Source organism: Phasianus colchicus, chromosome 24 (genome assembly GCF_987193195.1).
Source record: "Phasianus colchicus chromosome 24, bPhaCol1.hap1.1, whole genome shotgun sequence".
NCBI lineage: Eukaryota > Metazoa > Chordata > Aves > Galliformes > Phasianidae > Phasianus > Phasianus colchicus.
In genome coordinates this window covers 4547463-4568318 of record NC_143459.1, presented here as the reverse complement: position 1 = coordinate 4568318, position 20856 = coordinate 4547463, and the positions used below count along the sequence as shown (strand labels likewise).

At 50.2% G+C, this 20856-nt stretch overlaps 1 protein-coding gene across 2 annotated transcripts in view; it reads right to left on the bottom strand.

Moving 5' to 3' along the window:
- Nucleotides 1–2298: 2298 nt before the first annotated feature.
- EPHA10 (EPH receptor A10) overlaps nucleotides 2299–20856 on the bottom strand; it is a 34245-nt gene continuing 15687 nt past the window's right edge. For both annotated transcript variants that reach the window (XM_090123788.1, XM_090123789.1), the window contains exons 6-17: nucleotides 17036–17157; nucleotides 15352–15514; nucleotides 14124–14232; nucleotides 13799–13854; nucleotides 13091–13216; nucleotides 11412–11597; nucleotides 9456–9517; nucleotides 9131–9334; nucleotides 7951–8100; nucleotides 7673–7851; nucleotides 7438–7599; nucleotides 2299–6896 (exon numbers count right to left, since the gene is read on the bottom strand). In XM_090123788.1, coding sequence (XP_089979914.1) covers nucleotides 6782–6896; nucleotides 7438–7599; nucleotides 7673–7851; nucleotides 7951–8100; nucleotides 9131–9334; nucleotides 9456–9517; nucleotides 11412–11597; nucleotides 13091–13216; nucleotides 13799–13854; nucleotides 14124–14232; nucleotides 15352–15514; nucleotides 17036–17157 — 1634 coding nt within the window. In that variant the 3' untranslated portion in view covers nucleotides 2299–6781. The remainder of the gene's footprint in view (nucleotides 6897–7437; nucleotides 7600–7672; nucleotides 7852–7950; nucleotides 8101–9130; nucleotides 9335–9455; nucleotides 9518–11411; nucleotides 11598–13090; nucleotides 13217–13798; nucleotides 13855–14123; nucleotides 14233–15351; nucleotides 15515–17035; nucleotides 17158–20856) is intronic.

The window sequence follows — 20856 nt, the reverse complement described above, 5'->3', positions numbered from 1 at the left end:
CAGATGGTTCAGCGCCAGCACTGACAGGCTGATGGCACAGCACTGAGATGCATGGCCAGCTCCTGCTGTGGCTCAGCTGGGTGGCACCGCTGTCCCCATGGGGTCACATCCCTTCACTGTGTCCCTGTCCCTTTGCTGTGTCCCTGTCCCAGCCCCAGCATGAAGGAGAGGAGCTGTGGGTCCTTGCAAGCTCTGCTCTGGCTCAAGCACTGGCCCTGCATCCCCTGGCTTCAGTCAGTGTAGCATAAGCAGGTTCTGCTGGGAAATAGGAAGGAAAAGGCCAGGGCTGATGCTATACAAAGTCCTGAACAGCTGAACAGAACCCTAACATCTTTTTTTTTGACTTGCTTAACACGACTCCATCGCCTGTGAGGTTAATACATCAACAATGCATTTTCTACGTTTGCAATTAGCAGAATAGAGCACAGGAGCTGGATGTGCTGCAGGGAAGAGGTGGGCACAGGGAGTTCCTGCTTAAGGCGAACCCCAGAGCTGTGGGATATGCACCCCATCTGCAGGCAATACCCAGAGCTGCTCCTCTGTTTGCAGGGTCCAGGCACACAGCAGCCCCAGATGTGCCACAGCACCGGAGAGGGCAGAGGTAGGGGAACAGAAGGAGATTAATGCAAGGAGGGATGGTGCATCCGTTCCTGAGACACTTCAAGTGGCAGATCACTGATTATGATGATAGATGGCACCGGTTCTTCCTGATAATTAGCAGTCGTTCTTATTTAAATGAAACTCTCCCCCCAGAGCCAGGTTTTTTCAAATATTCCCTAGGCATGGCTCTCCCCTGCCATCCCCAGCCCCTTTCTTAGGGTTTGCCACCCACCCACAAACAGACCTCAGATGGGAGCAGAAGGCAACGGTGGTCCAAAGGGAGGCAGGACACAAGGCAAACAGCAAGGTGACAGATGCTGCTGTCCTTGGAGAGCAGGGACATGATTTTCCAGATGTTTTCCAGAGCTTCCTCAAAGACACTGCGTGTGTCAGAGGCTGGTTCACGCATTGCTGGATACAGACACATACACAGCTGCAGCCCAGGCTAGAAACTCCCCCTCAAACCTCCAAGGACTGGGATTAGATCATGAGACGTTTGCTTGGGTCTGTTGTGTGGAAAATATTCAGCCCACTCAGCTCCACCAGCAGAGGATGGGGGGGAAGAAAGGAGCAGAAGCTTCAATGTCAGCCCATGCAATCCATCACTGCAGCAGGGCAGGCGTAAAGCAGGGAGCAGTAAGTCATGCAGACGGAGCTTCCAGCTCAGAGGATGACATGCTGACACCACGCAGTGCAAATGTGTGACCCAGTAAGTCCAAAAATCTGCCTCCCTCATAGATAACACATGGACCTGGCACTGGGGGTGACTCAGGGGGTGATGGAGTCCCCTGGCCCTGCTGCACATCCCTACCCCATGCTAGAAGCATCCCATTCTCATCCCAGCAGAATGATGGCATCCAAACTCCATCCCTACAAGGAAAGTCACCCAAAAAAGGGGAAAACATCACACACACAGCCCCAGGAGGCAGCACAGCAGGTAAAGCCTGAGCAAAAAGCACCTCTGATGGCTGCGCTGCGATCCGCTATTCATAGCCCCGCTTCAGAGCTCTAATTAGTTCTTTATAGTGCCAATATAGCCCTGGCCAGGCTCCTAGTGAAGATTGGCTGAATTAATTGATCGACAGAAGGCAAATAGACTTCACCCGGTTTAAGCACCCATTCAGTTCCCTTTTTGGAGCAGCTGTCACTGCTGTCAGCGCGCTGCAACGAGGCTTTGTATGCACTCCTTGGCATTAAGCAGCCTAAGAAAAAGAGAAGGAATGGGAACTGCTGAATGAGACACACTGAATTATTTCTCAGTATTACTATTTGTGCAGTGTTTGCATTTAACGTGCTGGCCATACACTGCTTGCCTTTCCCCAATTAAACAATTTATTGCATCCCTTGAGTGCAGGAACTTGGCGGCGCTTTCCCTTTGCTCCATGTGAACTCCCTGGACTATGGGGATCCCTGCCAGCCCTGTAGCCTCTCCCTCCTCAAAACACACCAGCTGCACTCGTTAAACATTATTTTTTCCCTTATGGAAACATCAGAAGCAAGAAAGCACCACTGCACTGCTGCACCCTCAGCAGAAGGAGCTCATTTGCTATTTAATAAAACAGGGCATCATTTTACACCTGGCTACTGCTTAAGCTCTGCATGAACTGGCACCTAGCACCCCTGCTGGCACTGCATTTTCCATCAAGATACCTGAAATAACCCACACAGACAAGCCAGGACAGAATTAGTGTTGTTTTTACTTCGGTATTTAGGCATCTCATTATTGCAATCTTCAAACATAGTTCAATAAATACAAAATTAACAAAAATGTCAATAGATCTTTATTACCATCTATTATTATTATTATTATTCCAAACCAACAGTGATTCCCTGGAGATGTCTGACTATAGCTCAAACATTGAACGTACACAGTGTCCCTTATGATCTTATATTACATTTGTTTCAAGCTTATAAAAATATATATTGACTTCTCAGGTATGTATTTACAGTATATAACACGTGGTTAATGACTATCAAAAAGCAGCTGGAGGTGAACCAACGTGATCTGGACTGACTCTGCCTCAACTCCTGGCTGCAGGAAACTGCCCCAGAGAAGAGCAGTGCTGGGAGCTGCCCTTCTGCCCAAGGGGAATGCAGGGCTCATTGCAGGAGGGGAGGATTTGCAGAGAGGAATTTCTCCATGATGTGCAGAGAACTCCCAAGGAGAGGCTGTGCTGTGCCTCTTCTCCCTGGCCAAGAGGAACATCTAGTGGAGACATCCTCCTTAGGAATACAGGGAACAACAAGAGGAGGCTGCATGAGAACAGAGCGTGCTGGGAACAAGGAAGGGAACAAGATCCCAGAGTCACGTGTGCACGTGGTGCTGATGCTGCTCAGGGTGGGATGGGGGTCTGGGGACACCAACCTTGGTGAATTCCTGCATGAGTTCAGCAGAAACCTAAAGATGCCAATCCAAAACACCCATCAGCTCAGGCAGGTCACCAAGTGCTGCTTCCTCACCTTTCTCCAACCCAGTCACCTGGTGCTAATGGTGCAGGTGGGCTGAGCTCTGCCCCGTGCCCTCCTGAGCACCAGCACGATGTGTCTGGGGAGCTCTGCCCACACTGCATGGATCTGAGAGCATCCCTTCTCGAGGTGTTTCCCTTGACTGAGCAGCTGCACAACAGCACTGCTAATTAATTTAATTATAAGGCATTGAATACTTCCCCAAAGAGGAGGTGTGGAGAGGGCATGAGTTAATTTTAAAATCGTAGCAACAATTTATAACTTAATCTGCTCAAGTGATTATCTTCAGGGCTGAGAGAGCTCAGTTACAGGTGTGTGCTGGTGCCACCTATGAGTCATGAAGCACAGACCAGGATGGCAAGCACTCCTTGCTCCTGCCCTGGTCATAGAATGATACTGTTAGGGAGAAACAGCTGTGAAACACCACATCCCTCATCCACAGGAAGTCAGGAAAGTAATTAAACATGGAATTTCTTTTGGGAACAGATAGAGAATGCAGTACAGGAGCCGCAATTCTGTAGGGGAAACGTTCAAGAAGTGACAGAAAAATGGTCTCATTTTTAATTGGAGTACTCCAGCACAAAGTCAGCATGCAAGTGCTCAACCATGTGGATTAAGGGGCTTTGTGAACTTGCTGCTGAGGAAGGATGAGGACAAGGACTTCCCCTTCCTCACCCCAACATCCCCCTTTGCCTCTGCAGGGAATGCAGTCTGGAGCTCGCCAGGTCTGTTGCTTTTGTCAGCACTGCCTTTGGTTGTAGGTTCTTAAATGAAAAATAAAACCCGGGAGCATTCCCAAGGAATAACATTTAATCTGTCAGAAAGGGAACTTCACTCTCTCATCCACTTTTTGCCAAGAATTCATTGCTTCTGTGCAGCTGTGCGCGCATCCCTACACCTGACCTCACTCACTAGGCACACAGGGACCTGCACTGCCCCCTCATAGACATGGAAACACTTGTGCAGGAGCACCCAGCACCTCCCAGCTGCTCCAAGGAGCTGCCATCAGATACTCATGGACTCCATGCACAGGTGTGGGCAGAGGCTTCAGCTTGCTCAGCCTCTTCAGCAGCTGCTCAGCCTCCCCCAATGGGTCAGATGGGTGTTACAGAGATTGGGGCACCTCCCCTGTGATTCCTCCAGTTGCTGATTGCTGTTCTTATTGCCATAGTTCCATTCCTTTTTGCTAGCTTCACTTCCTCACCATTGCACTTGTGATGCTCAGAGCCCTCAGCACCTTCATAGAATCATACAATTATTAAGGGTCAAAAAGAGCACTAGGATGATCCCAACCTTCCTGCACACTGCAGACCCAGATAAGGCCTTCTGCATGCTCAAGGTCAGCAGTTTTCCAGACCATGGTGCCCACCATGGCACCACATCACCCTGCACCCAGCCCATCCTACAGCCACCTCCGTGCAGGAGGGACAGGAGTGGGAGATGTGGGATCAGAAATCACGTTGGTTCAGCTCCCTGCCCAGAGAACTCTTAATATACTTTTCTCTATAGATAAAATGTAAACATAACGAGCATACAAATTGCACTTGATCCTTGGGATCTGGCATTTCTACCAAATGAAGGTTTCAGTTCACAATTATTACTCTTCTGGGTGTGATATGGCAGGATGCTGGACCCAACAATGGCAAAACCTAAAGGCAAATTAATTCTGTAAACAAACAAACAAAAAGACCTAATGGCATTAGGGAATGATGTCCAAACTGCAGGAGAAGAGCACCGAGAGCTGGTGGCAGTTCACTGCAGCTCTGCCTTCAAATGGCAAGACGAGGCAGAAAAAAAATATACTTAGCCAGCACCTTCTTGACTCCGCTTGTTGGAGTTCAGCCAAAGAGCTCTGATCTCCAATGCAATCACATTGAAACAGCTGAACAAAGTTAAACGTAGTCCTGAGCACTCACAGCCCTGCTCTAAGAAGCCAAGCCAAAGGGCTCTGAGGGCACAGCACTGTGCTGGTTTGAAGGAACCCATCAGGAACAGGGCTTTGCTGGATCCTTAAAGCAACTGTGAAGGCTGTGGGGCCAGGATGGATGTGACCTCATTCTGGGCAGGTGGGTGCTATGCCAGCCCTGCAAGCAAGCTGTGTCAGTGCCCTGCAGCTCAATGCCTTTTGGATGCATCCCCTCGGCACAGGTTAGCTGCAGAAGATCTGAATCCTCCGCATACAGATTTCCAACTGCACTGTGAACACCTTCCACAGCATTCATTCCTTTTGTAAATCTTTGTCTTTCATCATTAATAATTCACTCGCAATACGTACAGATGATAATAAAAGAGCTACAAAGCTCTGTACGAGGCTACAAAGACCCATTTAATTAACTAACTTCAAAGAAAACCTCGTATTGTTAAGCAGATGCTATTTATGCCTTCTGTCACAGATTGGGCCTGTAGCAGAAACACCAATGCACGAGGCACACTGTGCAGAGCTGCTACAAAACAAAGTGCTGTGTGCCCACCTGGTGCCCAGCAGCACCCAGGGCTCCATCCCTCAGCCACGCAGCAATGCTCTGTTTCTATCTGCAGGATGGGTACCACATCCAGCTGCACCCAGTGGTTATTTCTATACCACTCCCCTAAGCTATGGTACAGTGTTGGGATTGCAGAGCAAATGCAGCTGCTGGCAGACCTCACGGGGTCTGTGTTAGTGCTGGAGGTAATCAGACCCTTCCACTTTTTCAGACTCCTGAAGATGTCTCCTACCTGCAAGGAGCAGCTTGCCACCATGGGCACACCTCGCTCCCACTGCCTCCCTGGATCTCCCAGTGCCATCACGCTCCCCCACTGCCAATGAGGATACAGGATGCCTGCAAGATTTTGCAGGGCAAGAAGCAGGAAAAAGGGGCAAAGGAGCACCAGCTGCTCTAGCATCAATCAGCCCTCCAAGGGCAGCAGGTTCCTGCTCACTGCTGCTGCTCTGTAATTCTATCCCACCTGGTGGGCTCACGCAGAGAAATGATGGACTAGGACCTGAACAAAAGGCAGCAAAGGCTGAAAGCATCAGCGGGGCAACCCAAGGCTTCTCTACTTGCCCTCTCTTGGCTGTGGCTATCATCAAAGCCTTCCATTCCCTCCTCTGAAATTGTCTTGTCAAAAGCACCTTCCAAACATTCAGCACTGCACTTTGGCAGGGAACATTTGTCTCTGTTCACTGACAGTGGTGTCAGAATTCAGCAAGGTGACTCTGAGCGGAAGGGACGTGGCTGGGACAGAGCTTCCTTCCAGCGTGCCAGATGGGCAAAGTCACCTTCCTGAAGCTGGGTGTGAGCCTCTAAAAATAAAAGCAATAAAAGCTCCTGGTGGGGTTGGTAGAAGATGTCAGCCTGTATAAAAATACCCATGGATTTCACCAGTAGGATGCTAGATAGGAAAATGCTGTCAGCTCTGGATGAAGACAGCAACAGAAATGTTCATCCACCCTGTTAATCTAGTTACCATGTGAAATGGTGTCATTACAGTTTGACTCATCTTACAGAGCAGCAATGGGGAGAACCATAGCCACCCAAGTACACTGTACCTGGTGCCTGGGAACACAGCTTCCCCAGCACAGGGGATGGGCATGCCCTGCCCTCTTACCACTCGGAACGACACATCTGGCAGCAGCCCACCAGATCCCACATCCCACCCAAAACTTCAAGGCTTCTGAGATTTGGTCCAACATGGGCCAGCACCTCCTTCTGCTCCATTGGTTCTGTGTTCCATGTCACACCTGCACGCCCCGGCCATGCATCTGGATCACCTGGGCCCGCAGGGTCTGGATGCCACTCAGGATGGTCTTCTGATGCTCTGCCTGAGTGATCCCCAGGCTCAGGACGTCTCTGCAAAATACACCCCATGGTCAGGGAAACAACTCTAATCTCAACCTCCCGTGCTGGCTGCTCTCCATCAATTAGCAGTATGAATTTCAGACCATTCGGCTACCTGTAGCAGTAAGAAAGTCCCCAGTGCATTGTCCCAGCTGAACACTATGGACCTTGGCAAGGAGCTTAGGGGTGACACATAAGCCCACAGCACAGAACAGTTCCCAATATAGCTGCTGGGCCTGGAAGCCCCATGCTGCCCACAGTACCATCTGTCAGCAAATCTCTGACCCCTTTCAGTGTATGGGTCAGGTAACACGCTACTCCTGCCAGAAATTACGGGTTAAAATCCCAAACTACAGCTCCAAAGTGCAGCAGCTGAACTGCACAGCACAAGCAACCAAAGCCATGCCAGCAAGCTTGCTTTCTTTCTTCAGACACATTTGGGAAGATCTGCCCCATCCATTCACCACCAAGAGGCCGTAATTTAGAAACCTTACAAAGCCCTGCTTAAACTGAACCCAGCAACACCAGGCTGCAGCCTAACCCTCTCACTTACTGCGCTGTCATCCTGGCCACGGACTCCAGGTAGCAGCAGCCTGCAGCAGTGAAGTTATCCCGGTATCTGCCCATCCCTATGGCTTCCAGCCACTCTCCCACAGAGCTGAACGCTGGGAAAGCCATGAAGGAGCGCTCGGTGAGTGGCATGGTGCTGCGGGACCTGCGGGCAGAAGGGAGGTGAGGGACAGTGGGGGCTATGGCAGGGTCCCAGCCCCACAGGGACAAGCAGGCACCTGGTGCACGGAGGTGGCTCTGGGCTCTGCAGCATCTTGCTGAGGACGTCGTGGATGTGGGAGAATTTGGGGCGCTGGCTGCGCTCCTTCTGCCAGCAGTCCAGCATCAGCTGGTGCAACGGTGGCTGGCAGTGTGCTGGGGCAGGCAGGCGGAAGCCATCCTCCACTGCCTTCATCACCTGCAAGGAGAGGCAGAGAGGTGAGGGGATGGTGAATACAGATTGCACCAAACACAGTGAGCCATACGACGACATCAGGCACGCAGCTGGGGCACTCACATCGTGGTGGGACATGTCCCAGTAGGGTCTCTCGCCATAGGACATCACCTCCCACATGACGATGCCAAAGCTCCACACATCACTGGCTGGGCTGAAGTGGTGATACTGGATGGCTTCAGGTGCTGACCACAGCACCAGGCTCTTCCCATGCTGCCAGGCAGAAAAAGGGGAGAAATAGGGTTGTCACACAGGACAGAGAGTGACACAGTGATCCCCGTGGCCATCTCACGCATTCTCTCCCCCTGCATACCACGTGCAGCTCTGACAACTCGTGCCTCCATTTATTTTAAAATGGTCATGCAATGGTATGCTGCATGGGAAGGCGAGTCCTGAAATATTAATGGCAGGGAGAATGGCTCTGGGAAGAGCTGATGGCATTTTATACATTAATATTTAACGAAAGCCATCTCAGAGCTGCACAAACACACAGCTCCTCCACCCCGGCTGCTCTCCTGTAATTAGCAGCCCTGTCCTCCACCTCTGCAGAACCCTCTGGATGCACCGGGGGAAGCAGGTGACAGACACTGCAGCTAATGGTAATTAACAGCAGAGAGACCTCAACCCCTAAGCTACCATCTGGGCTCCTCATGCCATAGAAAGGTTTCTCCCAAGCTCTGTGGGTTGTTCAGTGCATGGTCCCATTTTACCACATTCTCTCTAGGATGGGGATGCTTTCCCCAAGGTCTCCTTGGAGCTCATGATAAAGGCTGAAAAAATACTTCTCAGTGATTCTCGCTGCTATCTGCCAGCTTACAGATGGCAGCAAAGTGCAGCTCCTGACAGATCATGGGCTGAACCCCACACCCAGGCCTTTCTCTCCCTGGGACAGCAGTGCCCAGCACTGGGGCACAGCTCCAGGTACCTGCAGCCACCACACCTCCTTGGCACTGCCTGCACACTCCCTGCAAACAATAAGGGCTCAGCCAAGTGCACAATCGAGGCTTTTTAAAACCTCTGTGCCCAGTTAATGCAATGTACTAATAGGTTCAGCTGCGACAGGGTGAGCTGATGAAGTGTGAGCATGAAGCAAGCAGGACTTAAGTTCTTAATTGAAAACTATGAACTTCATTACAAATGACAAATTAGAGCTAATGAAGCCCAAGGCTGCTCGCCATGCAGAGGGGCAGATCCCCAGCCAAACACATTTCATGTCCAAATCCCATTCCAAAAGGCACCTTACCATGGTGGAGAAGATGGTCTCCATCTTATCTTCCTGCGGCCGTCTGAATCCTGTGATTTTGCAAGCCAGGCTGCTGTTCACCAGGACTTTGTGGGCAGCCAGGCTTTTGTGTATGTAACCCATCTCTGCCAGGTATTTCATGCCAGCAGCGATCCCCTGCAACATGCTGAGGAGCTGGCTGGCCGTGAGCTGGCCCTCGTGTTTCTGCAAAGAAAACCAAAAAGAAGGAAAGAAAGAAAAGAGGAGGAGGAAAAGCTGGAGCTGAGCGATGCCTGCTGAAGCCTGAGCAGGTGATGGAGCCCAGCAGTCAGCACACAGCACTCACCCTGAGGAAAGAGTCCAGCACTCCGTTCCCCATGTACTCCATCACTATCATCATGGTGCTCCCTGCATGGACAGACAAGGAGCACTGCATGAATGCTACTGCAGGGGGAATGGAAGCACAGAGCACAACTCCCTGCCCTCAAACCTCCCCACCTGCAAATATAGGTTGTTTGATAGATTTTTGGTCACAAACTCCACTGGTGAGGCAATGTATGTGACCAATAGGGATGGGTGAGAGAGGCTTGCTGATGGAAAGCAACAGTGCTTTGGCACTGCTGAGCACATGCACTAAGACTTGTGCAGCGTTGCTGAGGGAGGAACTCGTGCTGGAAGGTGCTTCACTGCAAAGATGTGATTTTCTTGTTCTGAATTATCATAACCAAGAGATGCACAGAACTCCAGCACAGTGCTGGGCTTCCTGCACCCCAACAGTGTGGCCACAGAATGAGCTCTGCCAGTATTAATGAAGATCAATAAAGGAAAGATTTGGCTAAAAGGGTTGGAAAATACAATTGCCAAGAGGAAATTAGGTGAAGAGCTTGTCCTCATTTCTCCAGCTGTCCTGGAAAGCCTGTTACAAAGTCAAGCACTGTCTTCAAAGATTGTGATATGGGCACAGACTCACATAACACAGACTTACCCAAGAGCAGGACAAGATGCTCCTGGGGAGTCTGTGCCTCTTGACACAATGAGATCATTTCAAATAAATACATTACTTACAGAATTACACAAAAGCAGCCAGTTCAGTCCCAGACTCAGGGCAGAGATACTTTCTCATGTCCTGAAGGGCTGCTTCAAGTCACCACATATACTCACATGCCTTTGGATTTACACCAATATCCACTTAACGCAGCACTGCAGAGCAGCTCAGTGCACACTCCCATGAGGGCTGGGAGCAGTTGGCCTCATCTGTTTCACTGACACCACCTCCCTCCAATTTGCTTTTATTAAAAGCACACTGTTACGCTGCTAAGCCAGTCCTACTCCTTGGATTTATTAATCTAGCTGTAAGCATCTTATTAATCATCAGAATGCTAAAATAGCTAACACTTGATTTTCAGAGAACAACAGCATTGCGCTCACAGCACCAGGGCATCTCCAAAGCATCAGCTTTAGCACACTGCCCAAAAATCTGCAGTGCATCACCAACATCAGCATCCTTGTACTCTGTCAGAGGGCAATCAGGCTGCCATTGCCCTTTGACACCACACTGCTGCTGTAAAAGGTTCCAGCACTCCTTTCTGTGCTTCTCCAGCAGCACAAGGCATTTCTTAAGTACAAAGTACCTGGCTCCATCATTTCCACGCTGATGGAGTTCCAGAGACCATTGGCATTGTGCTGTGCAGGGCACTGCGGGTCAGCAGCACAGCTGCCACTACGCAGAGACACTCCTGCTACATGGGAACATGGTTGGGAAAAAGAAAAGAAAGGTGCAGAAATGCCTTGCATGGTAAAACTACAGACTGGTTTGCACATAGTGCCTTCATCAGGCAGTGCTGACGTTGTGCCTCCTGCAAAGATGTTGGATCAGCCCTGTACGAAGGGCATTGCACACAGGGTGACTGCATGACCCCTGAGCTCTGCAGGCTGCTGGAGGAGCCACAGCACAGCATGCAGGCAGGGCAGGGCTTCCACACTCTGCAACCTCACTCTCCAAAATGAGGAAGGAGCAAACTGGGATTTGGGGGCTGAAAATGAGAGGACAAATGGTAAAGCCACCTTCGGTTGAACATACTGAAAAACATACTGAAAAAAGGTTTACATACACACACACACACGCATGCATGTAACAATTGAAATGAAAATGCCATCCTACACAGAAATCCCTTGCAAACGCACTGCAACAGCCAGCACTTGCCAACAGATACAAACAGGATGATAACGCAGCACAGAGGTGGGTTTTGCTCGGTCCCTCCAGGAAGCACAAACCCATCACTGCCCCATGCATCCCCTTTACCTCTGGTGATGACTCCCTCCAGTCGGATGACGTTGGTGTGGTCGAACTGACCCATGGTGCACGCCTTGGCCAGGAAACAGCGCTGCTGCTTGGCAGAACAGCCAGCCCTCAGTGTCTGGATGGCCACCGGCAGCTCCCGCTTGCTGGGCAGCTTCAGGCAGCCTCGGCAGATCTCTCCAAACTCTCCTGTATGGCACAGAGAGGGTAAGCAGGATCCCCACTGGAACATCCCCACGTTTCCAGAGGGCCCCTTGCCATAGCTCGCACATCACTGCACCAGACCTTTGTTATCTGCAGACTGTGAAGGAAGGAACAGCGCTGTGCAAGGGTGATGCTGTCACAGTGTGCTCTAAGGACAGCTTACAGCACCCACTGCGAAGCAGAGGGCAGCTGTCCTGAAGGATTTCCCTGTAGGAGTTACCTCCTTTGTTTTGGGAACACACTGTGCAGCTCTCCAGCACAAGCCAGGAGTCTCACTGTGCACACAAAACAGACCTTCCCATCATCAACCAGAGGATTTGCCAGACCTTAAACCATGCATGGAGCCCTGCCTGGATGCAGCTTTCCCCCTGTCGTCCTCTGTGCTGCCTTTCCTGACCCCACACAAGTTCTGCATCAGCATGTGACACTAATAAACACAAACGCAATGCCTCTTCTTTCTCAGTCTCCAAGCTACGTTCTCACAATGCTCTGCTCAAGGGCATACTGGGCATTTCTCAAGGAGAAGATCAACCCCCAGCCACCACGCTTACACTCTCTGGCTCCAGCCCCTTCTGCATCCAAGCATAGCTCTGCTTTGTGCAGCAAAAAAGTACAGCAGGACCTGGAGCATCCAAGCAGCACCTGGGACTGAGCACCCTGCTTCTCACAGCCATGTGCTCAGAAACAGGAGCTACCTAACTCATAGCAAAAGGCCAATATTGGCTTTACAGCAAAAAAAAAAAAAAAAAAAAAAAAAAAAGAGTAGATCTGAAAAGCTTTATCGATCTGAAAGCCAGGTGCTTGTTAGGTCAGCAGCGAGACTAATGCACTCTTAAATTCTTTATATTTAAACATCTCCCCGACTAATTTCTTTCTTGATCTTCTCAAACACCGATCTGTTTCTGGAAGTGATGTGGGACTGCAGGCCCAGCAGCACCCAGATGACTTCTGCTGCTCCTTTCATCACTGCCCTCAGAGCTGGAGGGGCAAGCCCCCCCACCCCAGCTCTTCTTTCTCTGCAGCTGAATTTATCTTTAGGGAATAAAAAAAAAAATGACAAAGAATAATCGTGTTTCCCATGTTCTGGTGCACATTAGCAGCTAAAGCTCTAGGGCCCAGCGTGGGGATTTTAATTTGCTTTTAAGTTTTAGGCTCTGAGGGTGATGAAAATCAATAAATCATTAAGTTCACATATTTATAAATAGCTCCTGCGCTGCTGTCAGCCTGCCCAGATGCAGATCACTGCTGATGCCTCTGGTGCACGCCTCACTCTGTTGGCTGTACGTAGTGCCACAGCAAAACAAAGCAGAAGGGGAAATCCAGCTGCAGGACAACACACCAACCCCCATGTCCAGAGCTGTGGGAAGGGATGATGAGGATGGAGGGTGAGGAGCTGCGCAGGACAGCACTGGCAGGCAGTGGCCAAGCAGGGGATGATGCATAGGGACACAGTGCTAAAGGCCATAGGGGAAACCTGCCTGTCCCGATGATCCTCTCGATTTTAATACTGGCATTATCCAGCTCTTTGGCAAAGAGGTGCACAGCCTGCATGGGATCTTCACAAGTGTCCGGGTCAATGTATGTCCTCCTGGTCGGTATTTTAACTGCAGCAAAGGAGGGAAATACACAAAGCTAACAAGAGCGACGCCGTGCTCACCTGGCTCTGCTCTGCACAGAAACCCCTCATGGGCAGCATCAAGATCAGGAGAGAGAAGCCCCAGTGCATCCCAACAGCACGTGGGCACCTGAAATGCTCCAGGGAGCAGAAGAGCCTGTGTGTGCTGAGCAGGCATTGAAGAAACTCATCCATTCCAACATTGGAATTTCCTCATCTATAAAATTACTGCTGCTCAGTCACCAGGAATAGCCCCAAAAAACAACACTGTGTTCTCCCACAGCCATTTGTGAAAAGCTGATGTAATAATTCATGTGACCCAGGGATCGCCAAGAGCATCCCCACCCCATAGGCACACCAGTGCCCTGCTAGAGAATGGGAGCTGCTGAGCCCCACTGCCCACAGAGAGCATTGCTGTGCCCAGCCCTGTGCTGGGTAATGTGAGTGGGAACACTTAACATTAAAGGGTCAGGGCTGCGTGGTGGAGAGTTGGGTAATTAATAGCAATTAATTGCAGTAAATACAGGGACCCCACTGGCCATACTAACCGTGCTGGCCAGACTGCACTTACAGTGGAAGTAAAGCTCCTCGTCTCCATCCTGGCTGGCTTTGCTGTACCCACACTGCCTGCAATGAGAATTAGGATACGTGTCATTGCCTGGGACAGCCTCCCATGGGGCACAAAAGTCAACAGAGCCCAGTGCTCATGCTTAGAGCCATGCTGCCCAGCGAGTTGTGGGTGCCCCATCCCTGGAGTTGCCTGAGGCGATGGATGGAGCCCTGGGCAGCCTAAGCTGGTGGGAGCAGCCAGCCCAAGGCAAGAGGGTTGGAACTGGATGACATTCTATGAGTCTGTGGTTCAAGGAACAGCTTTGGACAGCCACCAACCCGCTCACCTCCTCCAGACCATCATGCCGACCACCATGGACACCAGCACCGTCAGCCCTGCGATGGCCACCACTATGATGATTAGGACAGGATTTTGCTCATTTGAGGCCACTGTCACTGCCAGGAGGGAAGCAGAGCCATCAGCATCATGCCTGGGGCACGTCCCACATCCCACACATCTCTGCACCAGCTTGTGTCCTCCAGTAAGGCTGGGGATGACCCACCTGCAGTGCCAGGCTGCTTCTCCCCATCCTCCCAACAATTCACACCCTGGGTCAGGACACCACTTAATACTGAGCAAAGGATCCAGCTTAGTAAGGGGGAGGGGGGAGGGAAACGACAATTTAAAATTGATGGCTAACCCACTGTTTTCCATTCATCCTTCCCCCTTCCTGCTTTTGCAAACAGGGGTATTTAGAAAGCTACATTCTATATAAAATTTTCATTGGCTTCAATTCATTCCAAAAATGTCTTCTGTGTGGTAAATGGATGCAATTTAAAGCCCTGTTAAACACAATCTGTGCGAGTCGTACTGAGCCAGCCATCTCAGGGCTTTCATTTCCAGCCAGGGTGGGTTATTAAACTGAAACCCTACCATCTCTCCAAGCCCACTTTTAGTCAGTGAAATAAGATGCTTCTGGACTATAGTTATGAATGGAAACTGTGAAAAGTAAAACCCAGCAAATAACACCGATGCTGGCTGACTCAATCCAACACAGGATGGAGAAGTGCCTGGGAGCCAGGGGGCAGAGAGTGGAGGCAGCTGCCCCATGTTTGAGCAGGCACCCAGGGCCAGGGCTGTCTCTGAACTGCTCCTGTCCCCTGAGGCAGCTGCCCCTACAGATCGTTGTCCCCACTGCCACTACACCGTGCTCCCTTCCAGTGCTTCCCATTCTATTCCCAATAGAATGAACTTTAAAAAAAAAAAAGGGGGGGGAGAGGGGAAAGAGAAGGAAAAGAGAAGGGAGAAAGCACTGGCAAACGGGACAATGCAACTAAAAATAAGCCTGGAATAGGCTGCCCAGAGAAGCTGTGGATGCTCCGTCTCTGGAGGTGTTCAAGGATGGGGTCCTAGGCAGCCTGGTCTAGTATTAAATGTGGAGGTTGGAGGCCCTGCATGCAGCAGGGGGTTGGAGCTTCGTGATCCTCGAAGTCCCTTCCAACTCAAGCCATTCTATGATTCTAAGTCCTGGGAAGCACCTGCTCTGAGATTCAGCCTTCGCATGCAAGACTCACAGTCAGCCAATGTCTCCACTTCAATGCTGGGGCTGTAGTTGCCATAGTCCTGCGAGGAAGATGTCCGGATTTGGAAAATATAGAGGGTGCCAGGCTTCAGATTATTGACTGTCACGGCTGTTGAGGTGGTTTTCACAGTTGAGTAACTTCGATCTCTTTGATCCTGTGAAATAAAGAGTTGCTTGAGGTTGAAAGGGACCAACGGCTGCACCAGAATCCCACTGTCACAGCCGTGCCCCCACCCTCCCATCAGCTCTCACCACCACAACCCAGCAAACATGCAGCCTTCACCAGAAAGGAAACTCTTACCTGATCTTTTGGCCATTGAAATTTCATGGATAGGTCACATGAAATGGCAGCTAGAATCAGACAAGGCGCTATGAAGACAGGCAGAGGGCAGAGTGGTGGGGAGGACCCCAGCACGGCTCCTTGGGATCCTATCCACCTGCCCAACAACCTGCAGATTCCTCTGTGTGACAAAGGGAGGTGGCATCAAGCACAGCACCCACGGCTCAGTATGCATTCAAGGCTGGGGATGGCACCACCAAAAGGATTTTCTGCTGGATGCACTCCTCCCCTTGAATCTCCATAGGTAAAGTATGGCTTTAAAAGTGCAGATTAGGAACCAAGTTGATTTTCCTGTCAGCATCAAGAGCCTCATTCCAGCGAGTAATTGCTAAACTATAGTTTAAATTCTCCACCCAAGCAGGATGTCTCCTCGTTGCACGTACCCTGAGTATCTTGTTGCTGCAGCCCATTTGCAAAGGAATTACCGTATTACTCTCAGCATTCGCCCTCCCCCACAGATTCCTCCTTTCAAATCTATCAGATGCTGAAAATCACATTAATATGAATCAGCTTCAAGGTAGCTTGTTACTAAATACAGAATGCCAACGTGTCACCTGCACAGTTTGCTTGACATGCAATCAGTTTCATAACGAGCCTGAGCACACGCAGATAAGGTAATTTGCGGAACTGTGTCATAAAATGCATTTATTTTGATTTAGAGCTTTGTCTCTGCTCTCTGCCCACTGGTATCTCTTCTAAAATTCTCATCCCGCTGTGTCTGTCAAATAACAGCTATTTTTTGAATTAAGAGGCTGTCACAGGAATGTTTGCTGGTGGGCTCTCCAGCGCGCAAGGCCACTCACAGCTTACTGAAGTCTGGGGCTGGTGGCACTTGATCCTAAACCAAAGACCACTGGTCCAAAACTTCCCAAGAGAGCAGGCTATGAACATAGGTGTCACCTCATCACAGCTCAGGAAGCACTGCATGGTTTATAGTTCCTGTCTAGCTGGGTGATGGCAAGCACCCAAACCTCAGACTTCTACTATTCTTGAAAAAAAGTCCATCCAAAGAATGAATGAATGGAAATTATTGGCTTCGCTCCTCTTCCCAGGGAGATGTCAACATTAGGACTGGAAGAAATCTTGCTGAACAGATGGGACCAAAAAAAAAAAAAAAAACCACCCTAATTAAAATAAACCCTCCAAACAACCCAAATTTCCAAAAACTTACATAAGCAGATTTCATAAGGCTGGTGGAGAGGAAAAGACTTTACAAGCACCCACTGGAAGCGCTTCTGCCACTCTCAGGTGCCAGTAAAACTCTCCCCATGCATTCACATCCCTTATTTCCCACCACTCAGCCATGGGGTGCTGAGGAACATCCCCAGAGCCATACCTTCTCATAGTACTTGACCTCGTACTCGGTGCTGTTGGTTGGGAAGCCTGGCTCCTGCCACGACAAGGAGATGCTCTTCTGCTCGACTTTATCAGTGCGGATGTCAGTGACAGGAGTTGGCACTGGAAAGGCAGAGGGGAAAGCAGGGGGTGATGGCTGAGGCAGAGCATCCCTCTAAGCCCCCAGCAGCCACCCCACAGCAGAGCCTGCCCACCTGGGGACCCTGCCAGCAAGTCTGGGGCACTGCAGTTACCAACAGCCACATTAATAGCTAGGAGATCATGAGTTAGAGGGGGTTTTACCACTGTCCTCACATTCGTGGTCACTTTGTTTCTGCTTTTGTCCTCTGATGCCAAAGTAAAAGCTTTTAATAATCTGAATGGCTGAAGAGCATTCATCTTGTGCAGTTTGTGGTTTCCTCTCTCTGAATCAGGACTGAAACAGGGCAAACTCCAAGCTGGTGATCATCCAAAATACAACTGCTTTGTGATCTGGTCAGCTAGCAAGGCTCTGTCCTAAAAGAAGCAAAAAGCCCCGATTGCACCCTCTGCCACAGTGCTGCAGGGGTCAGGTGCTCTGTGCCTGCTGCTAATGGTGTGTGGGAGCTGCAGGACACATTGAGCCCCCCAGTGCTGCCCCGTCTCACCATCCCATCCCATCCCAACACTGGGAATCAGGCAGAGCTGCCCGCCCTGCCTGCTGCCAGCACTTGAGCCGTGCTCCAGAAGCTGCCTGGTTATTTCTGATCAGCACGCACTGCATGCTGAACCGTCCTTCCTGGCATTTCTGCTCCTGGTTAGCTCACCTCCCTGCATAGGATGCACGTGGCAGCTAGTCCTGCTTTCACCATGCCACATCCTGCCCAGAATAGCTACAGTTCATCCCAATGCCAGACTAGCAAATGTACTGCAGGTGCTCCAGCAGCTCCAGCTGCATCACAGGAGCTCACTAAAGAAGCAATGCTCCCCCTGAGCCAGGAGCAGCACTGCTGTGATGCTCAGCCCACAGGCAGCACCCATCACGCACTGGGCAGCAGCAGGGAGGAGGTGGGAGATGCTATGACAGCAGTGGCTCTGATGCTCTTAAAGACAGACAAGAAATGTTTTAGTAGGGAAAACATAATGTGAAAAATGCTTCTGCTGGAGCTCCTCATTCTGGATTGATCAGAAAGCTCAACTTCCCCAGGCCAAGGAACACACCACAGTGAAGAGTCTGCAGCGACCAATTCAACACCTGCACACGGCAGCACAGGGAAAGCTGTGCAGGGAATTGGCTGCTCCCAGCCCGTGCTGCTTCTCCATCAAACCAGGACACGCGCTGAGCCCTGACTGCTCCACCAGGACTCCTGCCGAGAGGAACAAATCCCTGGAAAGTAAACTTAAGTATCTGTGAAATTTTGTATTTATGACTTAGCTCATTAATCTCCACTGCAGAAGAACGTCCTGCTGATGTTTTATTCATGATGATTTGCTCCTTGATTCCAAGTCCTCTCAGCTTCTTCTGAGAGCACGAGGATGCAGAACGCAGCTGGGCATTCCGAGGGCATCAGGCTCAGCCCTTGCACACTGCTAACCCCCCACTGCCTCAATGTGGGTTGCCATTTTAAAGAATAACCCTCTGAGTCCACAACACCGGCCCTAGAGCTGACCTTTAAGGGCTTATCAAATCGTTCATGCATAAAGGAGGAGGAGCACAAAGCAAAACAAGAAGGCTGGCAGCAGCCCTGCTGGTGCACGCTCCCAAAGCCAGCCAGGGCTTTGCTCCTGTAAACGGAGCTAAGTGCTCCTTGCTGTGCTATATGATCCCCATCAATAAGATATCGCACAGATGTCTGCCTGTATCTCTGAATCCAGCAAACAGACTGAGAAAGCATGAACAAGCTCTCCTGACTGTTAACAAAGCCATCAGGAGAAATCATGCCCGCCGAGTGCCTCGTTGGAGAGCAGCACACGTGGAGCATGCCAGCAAAGCGAGCACCAGCCTTCACCATGCTTAAAAGGGATTAAAGAAAATCACACAGACTATAAAGCATTTCACACTGTGGGAAAAGAAAAAAAAAAAAAAACCACAACTGTTTCCCATCAATATTTTAAGCTTCCCTAACGCTGTCTCTATTCTGAAAAAAGCAAACTTTAAATTATTCAGCGCTCAGCCTGGTTTTATAAACTCCACTCCATTGCATGTGGGTGTGCTTCTCTCCATTAACTGGTGGGGCAGCAGTGATGGCACAAAGGTGCTGTGCCCTGAGCACCCCTAAGCAGGCATCCAGAGGGGGCGTGGATGCTCTGAGGACAGATGGACGATGGGTTTGCAGCCCATTGACTGATCTTGGTATTAAGAAATGAGCTTGAATTCCTCAGTTTAAGTGTCCATTTTATACCCATTAATTACACAGTAATTCAGCATCGCTCCCTGTGAGCAGCAGACAGCAGGCACATCAGGCTCAGGAGATGAGTGCTGCCAAAAACCTACAGCTGGTGGTGAAGGTGATGCACAGAGTCAGAGACAGTGAGGAGAGATGGAGTCGGAGCACAGGAGTGAGAGATCTCCACCTGGGCAGAGCTCAAGGTGCACAGACACAGGGAGATGCTACAGCTGATGGAGAGCAGCTCTGCTCTGCTGCAAATCACTTTGCTTCTCCATCCCACAGTGCAATCAGTCACCCCAGGGCCCTGATTAGTGCAATCAGCTGCTGTGATAGAGCCAAGACAAAGCCCAACCGACTGCAGGGTCACTCAGCAGAGCAGAAGCAGCAATTTGCACCTGTTAATTCCTGTGAACCGGCAGCGTGAGCTGCAGATCCAGCATCTGAGGTGCCCAGCAGTCGGAAGAGCCTAAGCACATAGCAAAGCACTGAGAGTCTCATGGAGCAGGAAACTTCCAAGACAGCCCACACTCAAGCTGCTGCAAGGCTCCAATGCCACCGCTGCAAGCAGCAAAGTGTGGGGAAGCCAAGGGAGCAGCAGCAATGTGCACGCAGAGCAGCTGCTTCAAAGCACCTCATTCAGCAAAAAAAGCACTTCCCAGTCTCAGAGAGCAGAATGCATTCCGCCACTGGCTGCATTATTAATCTGCAACAGATTTAAAAGCCCTTTAAGACAGGAGCTGATCCCTGCCAGGAATATAAATGACATTGTCCCACATTGTACATTTACATAGCTGATGTTGATCTGCTCCTGCAGGTAAACAGCTCCGTTCGCTCCTCAAACACTTTTGTTTAGTCCCACGCTGGGGCCAGATTAGAAAAAACACGATATTAATTTTGCCTCCTGCAGACTAAACAGCATCTTCTCTTTTTCCTCACAAATACAATGAGCAACTGCTAATTCCCTCTTGTGAATGCTGAAGGGGAAGGGCAGTGTGAAAGATGCACTTAAAGCTATATTTAGAGGAGCTGGGATCTGACAGCTAAATAGGGTCTTGTTTCTTTGTTTAATTTTTCCTCTGAATCTGCATATCTCCAGCCAGAGCTTTCCTGATGCTGCCAAAGACATCCCCAAGACCATCATATCGCAGCCACAAAAGGAGCTGCCTCTGCTCCAGGCATCCCTGAGGCCTTGCTCTCTGCTTATCTCTGGCCCCACTCAGCACTTTGGTGATGGATTTGAACAAAGGGGCCCCAGCACACGGGGAGCAGTTCCAGTCTGGGCAGGGACACCTTCAGAAGCAAAACACTCGAGGGTTTCAAGCAGCTTCCTGAACCTCAGCTGCTCAGCTAAATCTGTGCCACCATCTGCATCCGGAGGCTTGACAGCTCGACAAGAGACACTGATTTTGAGCAGATTACAAGATTAATTATGCCATATTCTTTATGCATACTT